At 38.9% G+C, this 22,537-nt stretch overlaps 2 protein-coding genes across 5 annotated transcripts in view; one reads left to right on the plus strand and one right to left on the minus strand.

Moving 5' to 3' along the window:
* The window catches only part of FAM199X (family with sequence similarity 199, X-linked), a 65,698-nt gene that overhangs the window by 6,675 nt on the left and 36,486 nt on the right, over nucleotides 1–22,537 (plus strand). The window lies entirely within an intron of this gene.
* On the minus strand, nucleotides 221–22,459 carry LONRF3 (LON peptidase N-terminal domain and ring finger 3). 4 transcript variants are annotated; one of them, XM_035541272.2, is made up of 13 exons: nucleotides 21,779–22,453; nucleotides 20,983–21,101; nucleotides 20,287–20,409; nucleotides 17,952–18,107; nucleotides 16,309–16,552; nucleotides 15,545–15,635; nucleotides 12,277–12,391; nucleotides 11,723–11,844; nucleotides 10,912–11,070; nucleotides 9,745–9,907; nucleotides 8,802–8,951; nucleotides 7,926–8,086; nucleotides 221–5,428 (listed from the first exon to the last, which is right to left on the minus strand). In XM_035541272.2, exons 1-12 carry the CDS (start codon nucleotides 22,383–22,385, stop codon nucleotides 7,928–7,930), a joined length of 2,208 nt encoding a protein of 735 aa, XP_035397165.1. In that variant the 5' UTR covers nucleotides 22,386–22,453; the 3' UTR covers nucleotides 221–5,428; nucleotides 7,926–7,927. The 4 variants fall into 4 exon arrangements, with proteins under 4 accessions (XP_035397165.1, XP_035397164.1, XP_050569382.1 ...); XM_035541271.2 differs by having other exon boundaries at nucleotides 221–6,053; XM_050713425.1 differs by having other exon boundaries at nucleotides 221–8,086; nucleotides 21,779–22,459.

Genomic DNA, 22,537 nt, shown 5'->3' on the forward strand with positions numbered 1-22,537 from the left:
TACTAATAGTCACAGTACAAATCATTGAGTCATCCACAGAAGAGACTGAATAACAATTGCTTTGTTGAACTAACTTACAGCCTAAATTGTGATGTTCAGAATTCAGAGTTTCGAGGTTGTGTTCAGACCTGCTAAAATCCTTTCACATTATCGTGTCACTTATTACCACGTTTTCTACAGATGATAAAGCCTCCATGTGGATAAGACTGAACTACTAATATAATACATAGAGAAAACCATTTATTACTAGTTTTACTTTTACAAAATCTTTCTGTAGCTCATAGAAAACACAAAAAAGCCATGTGCTTGATTTTCTTTTCCATCACATAATACAGCATAAGTCAGTTATATAAATAAAGTCACTTACATAAAAAGCCTAATTCTCCTTTCATTTTATGGCATTATAAACCAAGAGCAGATCTACTGAAACAAAAGATGTTATGCTGGCATAAAAATGGTATTGACAGCATACTCAGGCTTTTATTATATAGATTCTTTCAGCCAGTTATTTCTTTTGTAACCTGAAAGCCATCCTAACAGAAGATGTAAACTGTTCGGTATGTGGCGGCTGAGGGCTAGTCTACATAGGAAATCTCACTCTTTACGTCAGTGCTCTGGTTTTCAGGTAGCCTCTTTGTATTAATTTTTGGCATCGATATACAGCTTATCTTAATGGTTAGTTAAAAATACAGCATGTCTGGTAAAGAAGGCCTGATGACCTAGTTTACTTGTAAGCATGACTTAATCTGTTCTATTGTGTAGTTTCTAGAGAACTTGGTATTATTAACTGCTGATAAAAAAATCTGCTCAGCTTGAAAATCAGAAATAACATGTATTAAAAACAACAACAAACAAGCCTAGCCCTATGATAGTTTACTAACAAAGTTTCTATTCCTCCTTCAACGGTAGGTGTGGCCAAGAGGGTGACGCATAGCAGACCTTGGTTTTTTTTATTATTATTCTGGTTAGGATGAACTAAGGACCAGTCAGCCTACAACTGGTATAGCAGAGGCTAAATAGTTGTTAAATTAAGAAGTCAGCTACCTCACTTGAAGATAAAAACGTTGCAGTACTTTAACTCATAGAGAACCGCAGCACATTAATAGATGTTCCAGGATTTTGTGGCATCTCATTAACAGAATAAAAAACATGTTACAGCTGAATGCCAGAATTTTCAAAGCTGTGGCAGATAACAGCCAGGAGCTATCATGTAGCATGTCCTTCACTTTGCTCAGCGTGCCACAGTCCTGATCCAAGCCCTGGTGAATGCACATTATTGTGTTACGAAATAAACTGGGAAGCAAAGGCTAACTGGAGTAAGTAATTTCCCTTCAACTGCTTTACAGGATAGAGATCATTAGCACTTCTTAATGCTCATTTTAATGTGAAACATTATGTAAGCATAGATGACTTTAGAATAATTCAAAAGTCATTTGAATAAATCTATGTAGATACAGCATTACAAAATGAGCACAGTGAACAAGTACTTGGAAAATATGTTTGCTACCCTGTCTTTACTTTAAATTTTCTCTGCTTTAAACTACAACTAAAGACATTTTTAAACTGTACATTAAACTGCAACTAAAAACCTTTCTTAATTAAAGCCTTCAAACCTGAAATTGAGAATTAAAAGGAATAGTTCAAACACTTTAAGCAAACCTTGTTTTGACTATTTGCTATTTCTTGATGGAAAAGCACTTCAACAAAAATACTTCCTCTACTCAGAGTCAAATTTATGTTGTTAAAGAAAACAGCAGTGTTGACATAATTAGTTTTTGGCTTACTATATACGGTGTTTAGATTATGCCTTGGATTCTAAAATAAATGCAGGACCTGAACAAGCTTACATAAGAGACCAGCAAGCCAAGCTCTGGTAGTATAAGTGGCAGGGACTTATGCAGTGTATGACAACCATGCCACAGCTCCCTTCTTGCTTAAATGACAAGGTAAAGGAGCAGTCCGTACGTGTTTTAAAGGAACAGTCGGTATGTGTTTACCTTTTAAAAATCAGGCAACGCTTCCACATTTTTAGTAGAATAAAAGATGAAGCTGTTCCTCTCAGTGATAAGTTTATGAATAAAACTACTCTTCTAGCTTTTTCTGTAAAATTGAGGACTTTAAAAACCCTATGAAGCTTCTGGTTAAGGGGTCCTCACTGAATATAGTGCTTTCACTGATACAACTTAGAAAGCAGCTAGGGCTCATTCTTGGCTGAGACCGTAAATGAAAAGTTAGCCCAGTTATTGCTTCAAATCACAGAAAATGAAACAACTCACTGTGAAGCAAACAGTATGTGAGAGGTACCACAGTCCAGAGAAGCAAATGTAGTATTGAAAGCCAGGCCCTTGTCACTTCCCATCATTCCTACTTTACTACAAAGAAGGAAAAATGCTCTTGATGTCCTTCACAAATGAGGTTTGGGCAACTAACTTCCTTTCTGTGAGTTAGTTCCTTCACATCAAATTTTGTTGCAGTACTGTAGGATCTAGGATTTGTTCTTCTTTCCTTTTTCTAAAATACCTGAAAAAGCAGCTCACGTGTAATGTTTGTTACCAGGTGTAGTTCTTTGTTATGCAAGCCAAAGAGTAAAGAACACAAAAAGTTTAATTAGCAAACAACTCTCCACACAGACTTTGTTGGTACAAGGTAGTTATATGTACATCTACAAACACATACAGGTTCTTTGGACTATGATTTTTAAAAAATATATTTTATATGACAGTGTGAACAAATCTGGAAAAAAACAAAGTACTTCAACCTTATGTAGAGGTAGCTGAACAGAACTCTGTTCAGTGATATGAGCATAATAACTTAAGTTTCAGTTCAAGTTCATTACAGTGCACAAAAAGGATGTTTTACAAACAAATGGAATATACAAGTCCACAAAGAACTTATTTAAAATGGCTTGATAGATATATTTCTGGCACTCTTGTAACCACATAGCTTGATGGAATTAAATTGGACAAGTATATGGTGCCAAATTAAGACATCTTACACAGAGTCTCTTCCTCCTCATTTTTGTACTTCTCCCATCCCTCACCAGGGAATTATAGAAGCTATTACATTGTTTTTGCTACACTTCTGCTCTGTAAACCTTTGTTCTGCAAATTTAAAGATTTAAAGGTGCATATGTGTATATTTATAAAATATATGGCTATGACTCTCTTAAAAAGATCAAGAATGGCAATAACAGAATACAGGCACTTCTATGTGAGGGTTACTTTAGACCTTATGAAACTCCACCACCAGTAAGCACTTCACATGACACCTGGATGAGGAAGTCAATGTAACAGTTCAGTTTTTCTTTTAAGTATTATCCCTCATTTTAATCCTGACTAGGCAGTTCAGTTTGTACCCAGACAATATTTACTTAGCAAAATGTTTCAGAACAGTGACTATGCTAAACTATCACCTTTTTGTAGCTCTAAGACTTTCATTGATTTACTGGGCTTTGGAATAAACTCCAGATCAGATCTTAAACTATTTGCTGCACCAGTTACAGGCTAGGTTGTGAAGCTGACACAATAACTGACCTCAACCCCTGCTTAGTTTTCAGCTAATGAAGAACTCAGGGGACTGGAGAGCACTACCCAAAGAGCATATAGTTCTAGTGGGGTTTTGATGCATCAAAAACCCTGTAGTTAGTTTACATTTGTTTTTAAATAAGTTTGTGAACATGTCCTCCATTTCTAAACACTGTGTTTGAGTACAACTCCTGTCTGTCACTAGTTTAAACACCAGTAAAACTTCAGCACCGAACAAATCATTAAAAAAACATCTAAAACAAGACTTAATTTTACAACGCTTTTTCTACAACTCAAATTAAGCCAGACCTGCTACATCCACATCCCCATGACTTTTTTTTTTTTAATTAAAATTATCTTTGGATTAAGAAATCCATGGTTCAGGTGTTCTGTTTGCAAGCAGTCATACAGGACGGAAGCATAGGCCAAGCAATAGGTCAGCCATTCAGTATGACAGCTTCTATCTGTTATTGCTACAAGCCAATGGAAGAGAAAATATCAGAAATTTTTTTTACAACTAACACTAGAATGTCAATTAGATTTAACATGATAATGGTCTAACACAGGTGATACACCATTTTATCATTTTGTTATTAATACTACCAAACTACTTTCTATAACTGTGCGAGTTCACTGTCAGAGTTGATGATTTTTCCTGACTAATCTAGTCCTGCCTCTAGTTTACTTTCCACAGTTATGCAAGCCAAGATAATAGCTATTTTCATAGAAGCAACTCCCCATAAGTTATTGCTACACAAAGCAACTTAAGTTACTATAAATTTTAGAAGTTCGTCTATGTATGGGAATGAAAAATTACCGTAATTTCTTCCCCCCCAAGTCATCTGTTTTTAATTAGAAGCTATATGTACGTACAGAGATTTGGAAAGGAGATACAGTCAGCCTTGGTTACTTATTTTAATCTGTTTTGTTAAATACTTCATCTATGGAAGGGTGAAAAGATTTCAGATGAACACAACCATATCTCACAAACGCAAGTCTAAAGCTTTCACAGTCTCCAGATGTTTGAATGGTTTACCATGATATTCACTAGGAGACTGGCACTTAGTTTCTTCTTCTATTGGTGGCTTTCCTCTCCATCACAGATTTTTTTTTTTTTTTTTTTTTAAAAAGGGGGACTCATCGCATTTCTATGTGAATTGAAGAACTTCTGTTGATTGTAGTAAATCCAACTCACTAATCAAGGGTCAATGGAAAATACCTTCTCTGAAGGACTAGTAAGAAGCCTTTGCATTACTTATGACCTCACAACAAAAAATAATCAGTACTTCTAGCCACAGAGGAAACGTAACTTTACAAAGTGCCTTTTTTTTTTTTTTAAATCAATCAGCAAGAGTGGTTGAGACAAAGTAGGTACATAGAACAAAGTAAGAAGCATAAATAAAATATTCCTCCCATTAAATTTGATCAATGCCGTTTCTATTATTGAAGTGAAGGTATTTTTAAATCTGGTCATCTGTTTACTTATGCCTGTAATAAGTGTTGCATTTACATCCTTGTACTGATTACTACAACTGAAAGAGTCATCCATACTGTGGCATAACTAAAGACTTCTTTTAAACCTCATTACTTAAACAACCATCTCAACTCACTGAAGGCTAAGGCTACTCATTGTCTAGCATTTACTTGACAGCTTTGTGTTCTCTAGGAAATTTGTTTCTCACATTTTCTTTTTTTCCTCTGAGGGAATTTGCAGACTACCCATTAATCTAGGATGTGTGGCCACAGAGCAGTCCCAGACAGAACGGTAGTGTACATGTACCGATGAACTTCCTTGATGTACTTGATCTGTTGTCCATATGCAGGTCAACTGTACATATCGTATGCAGTAGTTCCAGAGTTTCCAGGCTGCACCAAATACACTGGGTGTTCACAATACAGTGCATCTATATGCAAATTTCTAATTAGAAAATTGATAGCTTTACTCAAGTCTAATAAAGAAAGACAATATTTGCTTATAAAATAAAAGATTCTTTCCTTGGCAATTTCTGAATTAACAAAATAGGCAGAATATGAGTATGGAGAAGATGTAGCATGCAGGAAAAAAAAAACAGTAAGATCAGTGAGAAAACAGTAAAATAGATATCTAAGGTCCTTTTCTCACAGATACGAGGAACTAAGTGCCAGCTTATTTCTTTGGGAGCAACGTGGGCTCCTTGTTATGCATTAATACATAATAGTTTAAGGAAGAATTATATTTAATGCAGCTTCATTTCCAAACAAGTAGGAGTCACTTTTTGACTTACGAAGACAAATGCTATAGCAGGTCTCAGCCACCATACACTTGTTATTGTTCAGAACATGTATGTATTTCTATACATTGTTCACAGAGAAGCATGTAAAGTACCACCTACAGAAGACGTCAGAAGTGCAGCAATCTAGCAGTATGGAAACAAGTTGTAGCATTTCTAGAGTAGCTAAATGCAAACACAGAATACATCTTCCATTTGCATCACAAGGCTGAAATGTGTTTGTCTTCCATTCTTTCTTTGGTACCCTTATGGAAAAGTCCTATAGAATTTAACAAGAGGGGGAACAAAGATAATTTTATGGAAAGTTATCAGAACAGAAATTACTCTTAATAGATGTTTTCCCCATCATTATTTCATCAGAAACACAAACATTAAATTCTACCGCATTTTTCCATAAAGGCATGGAATGGCAATTAGTGCTATCCTGGGATGAAATAATAAGGAAATTTGTAGCATTCCACAACAGTTTCAGGGTTTTGTTTTTTGTTTTGTTTCTTTTTGCCACTGAAAACAGTAGCTAGGAATAAAAGGCCCTGTTCTGCTCACACTGAAATCAATGAAAGTCAAAGTGAGTCAAAGTGAGCCCCGTGGAACTAAGATCAGTCCCAGAAAGTGGTAGACAGAAATCAAAACAGCATACAAACTGTTGATTTAAGCAACAGCAAAAGAACAAAACAAAACACCTAAGTTACTGCTGTTCTCATTTTTGCCCTGTTTTTACCTGCTTTGCAGCTAGAAGTGATCACCCCAAAATGCACTTGTTTTCCTTAGGGGTTAAGTTAAACTACTATTTAACAACACTGACCAATCTCTGTTAAGAGAAATGCAGTGTCTGGGTAGAGATTTGAAGCTAACAGAAACCTGAAGATTGGGGTGAAATAAATAAATAGCATTTATTACATTTTCCTTCTCATGTGATACAAACTGCCCTCTGAGTCCTGTGGTTCAAAATAACCCTCCCTCCACCCACACACACACTCCAAAACCAAGTCCCAAACACTTATGAAAAAAATAAAGCTTATCTCAACAGTAACAAGAGTAGTTGTAAAAAAGATCTGTGTCATATCCTACAATGAAATGATACCAATCCTTCCAGTTTCATTTTTAGGAACAGCCACTGAGTGTGGCTCACTCTTTAGCAGTTCTTTGTAGCCATCATCCTTTCTTGCAAGGAAGGTGTCAGATATAAATTCAACTAAGTTATTCTCCGTTCTGTGCAACATTAGGGGATGGAACCTTCTGTCACCCAATTCCCACTGCCATCAGCTGATCAATACCTCGATTTAGTCAAGCACTTGCACACTCATGCTTAACGTTAAGTATGTGCTTGACTGCTTTGTGATATCAGGGACCTAGCTGCAAGCATAGGATCAAGCTCCAACAACTGTGCATGAATTATCTCAGAATCTGTGTATACAAAGACTTAATGGCAGGCTGTTTCAGGAGAAAAAATCCTTAGGCTACAGTAGAACTGGGGACAAGTAGAAAAACATTCAAAGTACTTGAACACAAGTATCTGAAAAATGATCAAAGCAGTTTTTTGTGCACTGCCAGAATCATAATTTTTCCCCCCAGTTGTACATACAGGGTAGAAACACTAAATAAATAGAGCAGCTCACGTTCCTTTAGAGAATGAACACATAAATAATACACGCTTTGAAACAAAAAAATCATAGTGCAAAAATAAATTATCAAACGGAAGTTGTGAACATTATTATACACAATGCTATATAAAACCTGAACCATTGGAAAAGACTTTGCAGTTCACTGAAATAATGCATAAACATTATTAATTCTGCTTCACATTAAGCTGCAGTTTACCCTTTATCCACTACTAAAAATAAATTAAAAACCTCTTAAGCTTTTTAAAAGGTTTATGGCAAACAAGATCACTTTTTGTTCTATCACATTTGTTATTAATTTAGCAGTGCAGTGATTGAATAATCATTTCAGAGTTCCAAATGGAAACTACTGAAGTATCCATAAACATCCCTTGATCTTTATAACTCATTTGAAATTCAGGCTTGAAACATCCTGACACTTAGATCTGTAATACATTATTGCAGTTAGATGAAGTTACAAGAAATACTCTACAGTCAAGTACTGTGGGAGACTTCACAGCTCTCCTCACCATCACCGTGATCTTGTTCGAGACATGAATGTAAGGACACGTCTGATGCCATTCAAGCGGTCTTTGAGGGATTTCATGGCAAGGAAAGGGAGCTGAGCTCTGTTCTCAAGTGGAAGGACAGCTAGGACCCACCAGCACCACGCTGGCCCATTAGGATTAGCCTGCAGTAAGGGGAAGAAAACAGAAGTTAGGATACATGTATGTGGTAAGGTCTTGTTTTTGAAAATTTTTCTTTGACAACACAGCATCTTAATAACTATCTAGCAAGCGGGTTATCTCATTGCCAGCCTAATGGCTTGTGATTACAGGCTGGCTTGAAACAGAAGTTAAAGCCAATTTGCACCTTTCCTAAAAATGGGATGTTGAAGGCAGAAGTGAGATGCATTACTATTTTTAGCAACAGCTTATAGGTTGGTCCTTCTTTTTTTTTTTTTTTTTCCTCTTGCTAATTATTGATCCAGTCCTTTGGGATACCTGCCTCCTTCATATTTTATTATTTTATACCTGGCACTTCATATTTTACTTTTGTTGTTATATTCTGTTATTTTAGGATCCCTATCATTTGCAGTCCTTTAGCAAGAGTAACAAGTTTCTTCCCCTATTTTCTTACACATTTAATCTGCAAAGTAGAGTAGGCAAAAATGTTTAAGTGTGCTGGTATTAATACTGCAGGTTAAGTTACCAACATTAAATATGAGCTTTCTGTTCACAATAGTGCTACTACTGGTGCACAGCAACATAATCCAGATACTTTGCTTATGCAGGATAAATGCAGAGCATTCTTATTTTCATCATAAAAGACGATGCTTCACAGCTTATCAGTTATCCTTGCTATTTCTGTCTCTAGAAGTTACATAAGCCGTGGATTCTGGGTACCTGTGGGTCAGGATCCTTAGCTGGCATCGGACCAAAATGACTGAGAATTCGACTTTTGAGTGCCTGCTTGAGCGAGTTAAACCACGTATATGCCAGATCATAGACAGAATCGTGGAGGACAAGTAATGCAGCATAGTCTTGTCCTTGCACCTGAAATGAGTAAAGAGAAGGGGAAGGTTACTGTTAGTTCAGTTTGCTGTTAGGGAAGGCAAAACATTAATTTAGGGTTTTCTGGGGTGGGTAGGAGAAAAGAACAAAGAATGCCAAGAGAATTCCAGTACAAGTCATGAAAGGTGGGATTTTTTCCCCCTAAAAACAAACTCATTTATCAATTACTTCACCTTCTTATACTGTATTCTAAACCAAAGACACTAATTTGCAGAATAAACACTTCTGGATTGCTATATGAAAGTATCTTTTCTAAGCACCATGCAACACAATAAAAATTATGAAAATAGTTAAAGCTCATTTATCACCTCCTCAAAATAGTAATTTTATCTTCCCACTTAAAAAAAAGGCAAAGTATACTGGCTGATATAAGCCTTTGTTTTAATAAATAACGTAAATCATTATGAAGGTGTAGTAGACCCAGCCCTGCCCCTCTTACTTGAAGAGAAGTTTTCTAATTTGCTTTGAAGCAAACAGGCAACTCGCCCCCTCCCCACCGCCTTTATCAACTGCAGTTACTCTGTCTAGAAGAGTGGGAAGATCTCATCCTGGATTCACTTAGTTTCTAAATTCCTCTAGGAAGAACATTCTTCAGCATATGGGCAGTGTGCGCACGTACTTGTGGTAACTCTTATGTTCCTCATCTTTAACCATGAGCAGTCAGTAAATACCAGTTTGATTTAATAGTAACTGTTCCACAAAACATGAGTTTGCTTGATATATTTGCTTAGAATTTTAGATATTATACAGTTTAAATGAAATATTTTGGATTCACCTTTTGATCCTCAATGTACTCAATATCTGCTGTATTATAGCCATCACGCTGGCTGTGCTGTATCACCTTAAATCTCCTCTTGCCAATGCTGTCTACAACAGAGCGACCATCAGCAAAGAATTCAACGTTTCTTATCTCCAGAATGCAGCCATAGTCTGCAAACCTATTTAAATCAGAACAAAAGCAAGTAAACAAGTCTTATTCTCTCCACCCTTAGTTCCACAGAACTGCCACACAGCCAGTCCCTACAACAAAGGTACTTACTAGTGTCAGCTAATTCCTATTGTTCACAGTACTAACCTGCTATAGCTCAAATTATTCAACAATTGTTTTCAAAACTATCAGGAATATTCAGGCTGTCTGATCTGATTAACACTAACTGTATGCTTTGAAATACAAGGAATTTCTTATGAAATTGAAAGTTATACAGCCCAGAAGCACACTTTCTCCATAACTCTAGTATTTTCAATCAGGACAAAAGAACAAATGCAATTCCGAATAATCATGGAAGGACTATGAAATCTGTAAATGAAAAGTTCCCAGATTGTCAGCAGATTTTACTTTGTAGGTGTGCATTTTGTGTATGTCATACCTTGTAGGTGTACCTCAAAACAAAAGGAAAGAGCTATATACAGAGACAGACATCAAGGTCAAAGCTAGTAAGACTGACTGTAAAAGGTTCAATGTAAGTGCTCATCCAGTCCTTCCGAAGGTCCTGCTCTACCTCTCCAGCCTCCAATGTATTCAGAACTGTGAGGATATAAATGTATCCCAATAGCTTAGCTATTTTCCTAATTTAAAGACCACCACCTTACCTTACTGCCATTTAGATTTGACTTCTTGTGACAAAGCATTAAACAGATTTCAGAACAGTAGAAAATATGCTTCCTTTCCACTTATTTTAAGAGGTCTGCAGTTCAACTTTGTGTAAAACCCACTAGCTCTGTGTGTTTCAAGAAAAATGGGCAGTCAGTCAGAATCCAACTGCTCAAAAGAGAAACTTCAGTCTCCTCAATGTCTTTAACTGGCATGATTAGATAGAAGCTCTCTCTATTGGAGAACTATCACAGATGTCTATAGAGATGGACCTTTCTGCACCTCTCTCCAAAAGCCTTGCTCCACACTAAGTAGGATAAATCAGATGGTCCAAGCACGCTGCTCACTCACCCTTTTACAGGGTCGCTGATGCACATCCCAAATTGTTTGGTGCCAGTCTCCATGCACCTTCGAATCATCAGGCGATAACATGGCTCAAATATGTGCAGAGGGCACGGGACTGTAGGATAAGCCATTGTGCAGACAAATATAGGAACATTCTTATTTAGGCTGTAAGATAAGACAAACCAGATAGGACACTTAACCAAAACACAAGGTATAAAATACATTCATTTTATACAAGACAATTCTGTAAAATTATTATATCTGTAAATAGAAGTTAAATTTAGAATATTATTAGTGTAGTAAGTAAAAAGCTAAAACCATTTCCCTTTAAATTGATTATCTGACTAGCTGTTATGCAAACTGGTATACCACTTACTAGCAAAAGATGTTTTAGTTATGCTGTCTGGTTTTGCTAGTGAGAGCATTAAAGCATCTCTGGTATTCTCTTTATTTTCCTTAATCCCACTTCTTCCCTACCCAGTAATTTCTGCCCCCCAGCCTGTAAGACTACTTCCACCTATTGTCTTGCTCTGTGGCTTTCACAGAGGGCCACTGAAAGCAGCTACAGTGCTTTATACCTTGTTTATAAGGTAACATCCTGGATTTCTTCTCCTTCTACTTATTGTTTAGCACAGTGGCCAGTTCTTATGCTTACTCAAAGCACAATTTCACCTGGGCCATGTTCTCTTTGAATCACTGATACCAAGAAGAAGCTCTTTTGTCAGCATCTTAGTTTGTGTTCCCCAGCAGCAGGAGGCATTTGTTAGCTAACAGCAGTAGTATTAAACACTGAGTTTTAAATAAATGGTTTACATACTTGGAAAGCTCTGCTATTTCCTCTTCATAAATCTTTCTTCTTTCAGTGAGTTCCTCTGGAAGATATCTAGCTATTAACTCCTCCATTAGTACTGTTTTACAGTATTTCCTCATAGCCAAGCACTGCAGTAAAATACAAAACCAAAAAAACCAGAAGCCATTATATTGTCTAGCATTTCAAAGTGTATGTGGCCTATGCACAAGGTAGTCATCTGTTTGTTCTGTTTTTATACGGCACATCAAAACAATCTTTTAAGATTGCATTGCCACTGAAGAGTTGTTTATTGAACTATCCCCTATGTTAGAGCCATTATTTTAGACAAACCGTTGGTGAGCTGCCTTCCCTTCCCAGCTTTCCCAAGTACAGGCCTGGATGTAAGGTTTCAACAATAGAGATTATCCAAGCTCCGTCACAAGAATCACAAGTGCATTTTAGAAGTCACCTTTTTCTTCAGTTACGCAATAATACTTTTGAGTTTGGAAGGTTCCTGAACGTGCTACTTGATCCCATCACGTGCCCTTGAATTTATGCTGACAACATCCAAACATCATTACCTCTGAGAGCCCTTCTTTGCATAGGGGACATTTTGGGTTGTGATCCAGGCATCTCTCAAGACATTTGAGGCAGAAGGTGTGTCCACAAGGTGTAGTGACAGGTTCATAGAAGAGCCTGGATTGGAAAATCCAAAGGACAAAAAGACAACAATATCGTGTACGAAAACAAAAGAAAAAGCTGTTACCAAAAAGCTTTGCATTAATTCACTAATTTAGCTACTGACTACTCCAGGGATAAAATTGTTCCTTGCTTTTCATGCCTTCATCCAACTTTTGTCTTTATTCAGCTTACAGACATTGTTATTGTCACCTAATGTGGAAAAGGCAGCCCATGAACTAAGATTTTGGTGAATGTGTGGGGGAAATATTGTCTTAAAGTTCAGAAAGGCCAGGACTTCATTATATTCAACACAAGCAATAAAAAGAAGCAGAAGTTGGACCATCTAACTTTTTCTAATGAAATTGAGCAATGCTTATACAACTATTAGTGTGGAAATCATGTGATTATTTGTACAGGTAGAGCGAAGCACAAGACAGCTATTTGCAGGAATAGCCCACAAATTGTTACAATGAAATGTATTATTACAAACCTGGACTGGGAAAGCAGTTTTGTTGGAATAGACAGTTTTTAAACCTTCAAAGAACTGTTTTTCTGGAAAAGCAATGATATTAAATTCATGTTTCATCTAGAAAAATATTTAAATATATAAGGCCAGGACTTTAAAGTCTCTTCGTATCTAACCTTTACCCATTTCAAGCACCTCTGGGACACTTATTTTCATGTAGAAAATATTTTTGGCTTATTATAACTGTGATATTGTAAAGTGATGTCTCCTTGCAAGTAAGTACCTTAGAGAGATGTTGATCATTTAAATAATCCTACTAAAGCTAAACCTTTTTTTAAATACAAAACATTCAAAACTATAAATTATATTGCTTGGCATATGATACACTTCACAACATATTGCCTAAGCATTTTAGGGGCTCAAATACTAGTCTAATTTTAGTTTATCAAGTTTATCAAAGCAACAAACTAAGTTCTATTTTACTTGTGGAAATTATAAATATGTAAACCCACATTTATTAATATCTTGAACAAGATGAGTGTACTTAGGAGCATAATTGGCTCTTTACAAGATTGCCATTGCCATTTTATTAAATGTCCTTAGTTACTATAAATATTGACATTTAAGCAAGGGAACATATGAAGAAGCATCTAAAATGCCACACCTATTATTGCAACTTGACTGTATAATTGAAAACCCTTATTATTTGTTTCATGAACAGAAATCTCACTGCATTACCTTATTGCTTTGAATTATGTAAAATACCAAATTCTACATTATGCTTCAGTAAGAACTGGTTTCCACATGTAATTATTTCGTAGTGACTACTTGAAATGTTAGCATAAATACAAGAAATTCCTGTTAAAATGCACGATCCTGCTCTGGCTCACTGCAGCCAGCAGCAGCTTTTTCCCAGTGACTGAGGGACCTGGACCAAGCCTTGTGACTTGCAGAAAGAAACACTATACAAAAAGACTTCTTGTGACATCATTTTAAGGTATTGTAACAGCAGAAAATGAGTATTCACACCTGCTGAGTAATGCTCCCTCATTTCTCACCAACATGTTGCTTTGAGCATTGCTTTTTATTTTCTGCTTGCTGCTGGAGTGAATGTAGATCAATAACGTTTTGGCCACCCTACCAGACAAATAGGCTAATAACAGCTCCTGCAGTTAATTGTGACTAGGTCAGTAGGTTACTAGGTAATTAGTACAAAGCATCTCAGGATCCAAATCCCTAAAATACATCTGACAAACACAGCAGGAAATAGTTATGATCAGTCTGCATTAATAACATGAAAAAGATCTTGTGACAGCTTCCCTTTGCGCAAGCCTTCATTATTGCAGTGTTACAAGGCTGTCATCCTTCTCGATGCAAGGCCTGTATGTGTGATTGCAATTATAAGATCAGTAGTAACAAACATTCCTGTACCGTCACAGAACCAGCAATCCTCAAGCTAAATTCCTTTAAGAATGTATTTTAGTCTTTTTCTGATTAACAGAGGATGAGAAAGTAGAGTTAATTTCATTAAAAGCACTGAAAAATGCTTTGTGGACATAATCATAAACTCATTAAAGCCAGATAAGACCAACTGTGTGGCTTTCTGTTAGAGGAAAGTTTTGTTCTTAGCAGTATCAAGTGTTCTTACAGTTGTGTAAAATTTTGGAGCATGTATTTAGCTGTAGGGAGAAGGGACAGATCTGATTTATTCCAAGCAGAAGCAAGTTTTAGCAGTTGTTCCCTCAAAGGTTTCAGTTTCTTTGAAATAAATTGAAGCGCTCCCCCCTACCAGCATATAACAAAGCAAAGAAAATCCACATTTCTCCAGTCACAGACCTTCAGAAAAAAAGCCTCTTCATGGATTTTTTTTTTCTGATATTCAAGAATTGGAATTATTGTACAAGACAAACCTTAACATACTTTGTTGATAAATCTGAGTAATTAAAACGATAAATGTAAGCAATGCTTTAATGCAGAGATCAAGACCCCTGTGAAACACATCTTCCCAGTGTTTGCTTCAAAGTCAGTAACAGAATCTCATTTCTTTTTAATGAAAGCAAGCAGTAAAACATGTGCTTGACAACTTTTTTGTTGTTGTTTTCTAAAAATCAAAGTCGTTGCTGTCCTTAAGAAAAAAATCTGTTAATTAACTGAGAGAAGAGATCAAGGAAGTGCAGTGATAGCCTTAGTAAACTAAGGAATTCAGTGCATCTGTTAAGCAACAGAGGAAAAAAAGCATGCTTGTTTGCTTGCAAGACCCTCCTATTGTAATAGCAGGAACACTAATTTAAATGCAAACTTGCTATATTGATAATACTTAATAGCTATTTTGTGTATTATATAAACACTATATATGGCTCAGTAAATTCCAAAGAACGAACTGTGGTCAAGTGCACTGGGTCAGTGGGTGGATGTAACTGGTGAGAAGAAATCTTTCAGACACCTCCACTAAGATGCGTAACCCTTCAGTGACCTCATGTGTCCTTCCCAATCATTAATCTGGGGCAGATGGAAAGTACCTATTCATCACAGTGTTCAGAACTGAAGGTCTATTATTGCATTAATGCATTTCTAATTATAATAAAGGGTGGTTTCAAGTCAGAGGGAAAACTACATACCAAGTAAGCTAGAAAATCTCTAGATTGAAAATGGAAAAGATCCAGTTTCAAAGCTAACGACATCCACAAGGAAATAATGGATACCTCATACACAGGGAGCAGTCCAGATCTGATGGATCCACAGATTCAAATGGAATATGTTGCCCAGCGCCATTTCCTTTAGTATCAACCGCATCTAACAATAGGAAAAATTACAATATGATTGGACACTGCTATGTAAGCATAACCAGCATCTGTACATCTACAACCGGCATCTGATATTTAATCATGCATTATATTTACTTGGAAGTTACTGAACCATTGAGCATCATTACAGTAATTTCTACACAAAGCATCAAACTCAACTTTGGCACAAATAAATGCACCTCCCCTTAATTTTGGTGACATTATGCCAGCTTACAGAGGGTTGAATTTAGCCTCGCATTAACAACATCAAAATACATATTTTGTGTTGGAAGCCTTAAGTGGGACAAGTTTTTCTGTCATTCTACTCTACATCCCACACTGTGAAAAAGGGGCTGGACCTCAGATGTCAAAAACAAACAGAATTAAGCATAATTTTTCTTTATTATTTTAATGGATATGGAAAGTGCCAGAAGTACATGTAACATTGATGTTCCTTAAAAGATTCAGAGCCCTGCTGATAAACAAGCAATTGACTCAACATTCTTAGCTACCTTTTAGACTAACATAATTAATTTTTTACAAGGAAGGTTCCACATCATGCCCTCATTAAACTAAAGTATAAAAATCAAAGTGTAATTTGGACCGTCTTCTTAAGTTTCATGTAAGCAAAAACTCCACTGATCGCATGTCATGGAACTTACCCTGTGTGCAATTCAACATACCTTTCTTCATGAGCTTGCAGGGCACCTCAGCACTTCTCACCTCCTCTGAGCAGCCCTTCCTTTTCAGGAGGCTGCGCTTATCAGAAGTAAGAAAGGCAGACTCTGCAATGGAGGTGAGTTTGTTCTCCTCCTCTAAGCAGTCCTTTTTACTCTCTGTAATTTGTATGGATTTCCTCAAACTGCCAGAAGTAGTTACATCTGGTTCCTCTTGAAGGGGAAAACCCTTTTTCTGTTCCACATTTACCTGTGTAAAGAGAGGATTGTCATTAGAACATCAATCTTCCATCAACTCGGTAAGGAAAAAAAAAAAACACAAATGTCATAAGTCTTTAATATTGTGAATCACCAGGAAGGACTTTGTCAGTCAAGAAACAGCAGTTTGAGAATTACTCTGTCAGGGCTTGATTTCAATGAAAAATAAATGCAAACTATCCTCCCCTCCCTCCCCCAGTATCATCGAGTATTTTCAGCCTTTATGTATGGCTTTATAGTTCGGTCATGAAACTTGATTCAGGCAGAGATCTGGCTAAATGTCAGGTTAAATACTTTGTTATCACTTAACCTAAGGAAAAATACATATTGTTTCTATCATAAGGATGGTATTAACCATCAAAACGACCAAAACAATGTGAGTTTCATTCTCAGGAAGCAGTATAAACATGCAATTTAAAACAGGAAAAAAAATGCACAGCTTCCTTCAGAGAGAGGCTTCTTTTGCAAAGGATAAAACAATCATTCTTTATCCTGTTATGGCTACAGGATAACCTGTAAGCAGCCATTCCATAGGACTTCACCTATCAGCTTGTCACATCAACTCCCCAGATGAGCCTGAAAGCAGATACTGTGGATTGTTATCAGGATGATGTTTAACATGTAGAAAGATGAGTGAACTGTCCCTCACATGACTTAACTGCATGATAGGCTTGTATGAAGGGATTTCTTTTCAAAGTATCCTAATAGCCTTTCCAAAAGGCAAGGTCACTGATTATTCTTAACAGTTTCAACAAGGCTGTTCAAAACCTACCATTTTTGTTTGTAGGGACTAGTCAAGTTTTCTCCTACATGTACAGCCTATGCAGATCCTATTCTTAAAGTTCAGGTTTTAATGAAGCAGAAGTGGTCCTTGCCCAAACCTGTGAATTTAAACCTCTACAGCTGTTCACAAAACTCTGGCTGTGGAAACAAACTTACAGACTCACTAATATGAATTATGTGGCTCTATAATAATCTCTAATCAGTGTATAGAAACTGAATGCAGGATGACTTTGTTGCTGACACATCATCAGTTACAGTTCAAGCTAAAACCCTGTATTTGAGTATTTCAAGGCCTTTAAGGGTATCGCAATCCATACTTCAGAGGATTTCTCCTACTACCAACTACTTGGAAGAGCTAACGACAGCAACAGTACCCACTCAATTCTTACATAAGATTTCTAAGAACAACAGAGGGCTTCAATTAAAGAAACAGAAGTCAGTAAGAGACTTCAGTAGGTCCACATTGTTTTTTGTATGTTCTGTAACACAGTACATCTGAAAAAAATGCATCATTCCATCTCCCAGAGATGTAAAGGAGAGAAGGCTTCCCCATGTGAACATAAAACACACAGCAAAATTAAGAACCACACATCAGACTTGATCTTTACCTTGAGCAACCTCTGTAGGTTATGGCTGGTGCCTCCAGATCCCACTGAATTTAGGAGATTCCCCTTTAATCTAGAGTGATGTGACAACAGCTGCAGGATATCTGGTAAGTGTTCCTGAGCATTTCCCGGGATGAGTGAAAACAAACTAAGTAGAAGCTGTGATATAAAACAGAATACTTCACTGCTCAGTTCCTTCCTTGCAAGTTCTAAATGAAAAAGCAAGTAAGGGAATAGCTGACAAGCATCCTTGATTTTTTTAAAAACCATTTAAAAGAGCCCTTTAGTCTGGGATAAGAGAAAAAAGTGCATAAGCTAAAGTAATACAGGCCAAGCAAACAGAAGAGACATTTTTGGAGTTAAACAAGCCTATAAATTACTAACCATTCTCTAAGTGAAACACACACCTTTGTCCTGTTTTTCTGCAGTTCAGAGCTCGCCATAAATTACTAACATCTTTATTTTTTGCTGCGTGTCAGAAACTTTCACTGAGTTTACTAAGTACAGAAAGCACTCATCTCACAGGCTTAATCTAGGTTCAGTTAAGTGTTTCTGATACTGTAAATTATAACTATTTCTAATTCACTCATGAGAATACAAAGATGTAGTCAGGAAAAAAATGCTCTCTTCATTTGCTATCAGAAAATAAGTGAATCTGTATCAACTTGCAACTTGTAGCCACTCGTACAACACAGCTCATCAGATGATCATGAAAGAAACAGATGAATGGAAAATTCGCACACTTTGAAAACTAATTTCAACATACGACTGAGGTGATCCTGTTGATGCCTGAGGAAACTATATGGCAGCTAAGATAGCTTTTTAAAGCCAAAAAGGATTCCAAATGATCACACTATGTCAAAACTAACACAGACAGACAGTTAACAGAACCAGAACATCACAGTTACACCCAAAGAATTTGGTAAGAAGTAGTTTGACATTGTTATGCAAACAGCCTTGGAAATGACCCAGTAGAATACTGCATCATGGATGAACTCTGTGTCTGATGAGTGCACAAGTAATTCTTTCAGTCACAAGCGGCCAAGTTTTTCCTCAGAACCCCACTGCTCAGAAATCAGGTGTCTTAGATAAAGCTCTTTGGAGTCTGAATTTAGAATCACATCTGTTTATTCCTGCCCTTCTTGCTCTAGTGCATAGGAAGTCTCCCAGCATGACTACGAAAAAACAAGTTATGATACAACGATGGAGAACGACTGCATGGAAAACACTGGCAAGGAAAAAAAAGGTCCAACCAAGCCAGAAAGCTAAACAAATAACAATGCTAAACTAATAACAATGAGAAAAAAAATCACAGGAAATGGAAGTCTCAACCATATACAAAGTGAGATACAAATCTGGCTGCACTGCAGCCACCTGGGTAATAACTTTCTCAGTTACTTTCATGAGAAGTGCTTAACTGCAAGAATGCTACTGTGCTTTTAGAAAGCTTTTTGTGTCACAGCACTCAGCAGCCCAGAGGTTCACATACCACCAGCCACTAAGAAAAACACGAGCACACTGTCATGAAAGAAAAATCAGTATAATGAAAACAGAAGTATTACATCTTCATTATCATAAGCTATTGTTGCTGTGACGCTAAGCCTTTCAGCTACAACAACAGAAAATGATTGATTGTCAAAACACTAATTTCTTAAGAGGTGGGCAAAACAGTACTAGCAGATTTCACAAAAAACCTCTAAGAATCCACATCAATTTCAGCAGCTGCTAAAAGAAAAAAGGCTCACCACAGATCTATTCTGTTGCTTTTTTAGAGTTAATTATTAGCAATCTTTAAAAACTATTTTAAAAACAGCTCTTTTGTTGACTGCTTCCTTCCACGCCTCCTTCACACACCGATACTCAGCACAGCACGACCGGCAGTAGGAAGAGAGCTGCTGCTCCCAAGTGGAGTTTGACGGGTGCTGCGTGTTGCGTTCTAGCAGTCAACAGCCTGATACAACATTCAATAGCAACTCCCCCTCTTTTGCACTCTCATTGGCAATACCTTGCTAAGCTAGGAAAGAGAACAGAAGTTTGATTATAGGGAATCACAATAGTCCGTGGGTGGTGATTATTAACAATTGACTTTTACTTCAAGATTGGTGATGCTAACACCGTGAATAACTGTTTCCACATAGTATCTGCCTAGTATGTTTTTTTTTTTTTTACTACCTCCAAGAAAGGGATACACGTAAGCCCAGAATTTGAACAACAGCCTGGACATCCCTCCACCCAGCCCTTCACAGCAATGAGAGAGGGACAGGGGAAAGAATAAAAACTCTTTTTCTATGACAGGCCACTGAAAATACCATAGTTCCAGATGATTTAGGGAACTTACCTTCTGAGCCTCAGACTTGGCCGTCTTGTTCCCAGTATCTAGAGCAAGGCAGAATAGGAACTCTCTTAAAGCTTCTTCTGTTTTCCCCAGATTAGCTAATGCTTGTCCTTTCCTTAAGTGACCCTGCAATGCAACATATCCCCAGTTGCGGCTTTCATTCATTTTGTTGTGAGAATGCAATAAAGGCAAGATGAAGTAATAGAAAATCTTTCCAGACAGAGAGAGTTAGGCAGGGATAATTCACTAACACAGTCTGTTACACCTTGACACCACCAGTGCCTGCGTTTCAAGCTCTTACAGGCAGAACGGGGATATTCTCCAACTCGGGCAGATATAATTCTCACAGCACCTGAGCCCAGCTGATCTTGGAGAAATCTACTTCCCCTACATTAATCTCCTAACTAGCGATTACTTCCTTATATAAAGATATAAGCACGACATCCATTTTTTAGAGACAGTTTATGAACTTGAGAGTCCTGCAGGTCAAAAACAACAGCGCTAGCTCATCCTCCAGGATGATCACTCTCTTCTTTCACCCCAGGAAGCTCAAGAATATCATGGTTCAATGTCTGTAAGCCACAGGAGTCAAAGAAATTACAAGACAAAGCTTTCCACAGATTCAGCTCTGACCAAGGCAATGGTTTTCTATCCAGGGCAGCATCAAAGCTTTAAAATACAACTGGAGTCAGAACTTACTTTCAACCAGTACGGCTGAAGTCTGCATGCTGTTTCTGCATCATGCAATGCCTCTTCACAAGCCTTCAAAGTAGAGTTAATCTGGGACCGGTTGCTGTATAGTAAGTGGTCATTTGGGGCTGTAGGAAATAAGAAATTGGTTAATTAACCTAACTTAAAAGTAGTTACATAAGCTTTATTCCTTAGAAATTCATTTTTAAAGCACATGCTGTTCCTCACAACTTGTGCATAAAAAACCAATATACCCAGTCTTTAAATAACCGTGTAGTAAACAAAATATGGAAACCTCTTCGTGCAGCTCCAGCCAAAGTGCCAGCTACACATTACATAACTGCAGGAAACATTGCATAAATAAGTGCCGAAACACTTGCACAATAAATCACCGGCTCTGACCGGGGACCAGAAACTTACAGGAGACAATTTGGGTGGCAGAAGGAATCATGCTGTTGTGTGGATAGGAGTTTCAAAATCTCAAGTATCAAAGTTTAGAGGGGTGGATGCGGTTCTCTCCGTGCCACTGCTCACGATGGGAAGAGAAGCGCTGCCCACAGGCACCTGTCCCCACCAGAGCCCGGCACAGGGGGCGAGCAGCTCGGCACCCGGTGCTGGCAGCGCTCGGGGCGAGCGGGAGGGCTCGGGGCAGCCCTGCAGCCGGCTCCCCCCTTCCCTCACAGCTCCTTACACAACGGGGCCGGACCGCAGGCTCCCAGCTTATGCAACCGCTGCTCTCCTGACCCACTTTCACCGCGGGACGGAGCCTCCCCGCTCTCCCCCCCGCTTCCTCCCCCGGTCTCACCTAGGCTGAGCGCCTCGTTGTACTTCTGCAGGGCGGCTTGCAGCTTCTTCTCCTCGTACAGGCGGTTCCCTTCGTGGCGGAGCTGCGACGCCTTCACTTGGCATGGGAACCACTTGGCCAGCAGGTTGCTGAGGATGACATTGACCCGCGGGAGCTGCCCGCCCGCCGCGCCGCCCTCCTCCCGGCACAGCACGCAGCGGGCCCGGGGCGGCCGCTCCCTCTCCAGGCACTTTTTGCAGAACGTGTGGCCGCAGGGCAGCGACACGGGCTCGAAGAGGAAGCCCTGGCACTTGCGGCACCCGAACACCTCCCAGTCGCGGGGCTGCTGCTGCGGGGGGCCGCTGGCGGTGGTGGCGGCGGCGGGCAGCCCTTCCCTCAGCCGCACACCCCGCGCCAGGCACTCCACCAGCCGCCCCAGCTGCTCGGCCCGCAGCTGCCGGTGCCGGGACGCCAGGCGGTACAGCGGCAGCGCCTCGGGCAGCCTCCCCGCGGCCGCCAGCCCGTCGGCCCGCCCCAGCAGTGCCCGCCACTCGGGGGCCCGGCTGCCGCCCGCCGCCAGCTGCTGCAGCACCAGCGGGGGCTCCGGCGGCGGCTGGCGGGAGCCCATAGCGGCAGCACCCCTCAGCGAGGCGGCCGGGCGGGGGGCGCGGCGGGGCCCCGGCGGGCCATGGTGCTGCCGCCCCGCGCGGGGAGCGTCCCGGCCCGCCGCCGCTTATATAAGGGCGGCCACATGATGCGCAGAGCCCGAGCTCATTGGGC

The sequence above is a fragment of the Cygnus atratus genome, chromosome 13 (genome assembly GCF_013377495.2).
Source record: "Cygnus atratus isolate AKBS03 ecotype Queensland, Australia chromosome 13, CAtr_DNAZoo_HiC_assembly, whole genome shotgun sequence".
Classification (NCBI taxonomy): Eukaryota; Metazoa; Chordata; class Aves; order Anseriformes; family Anatidae; genus Cygnus; species Cygnus atratus.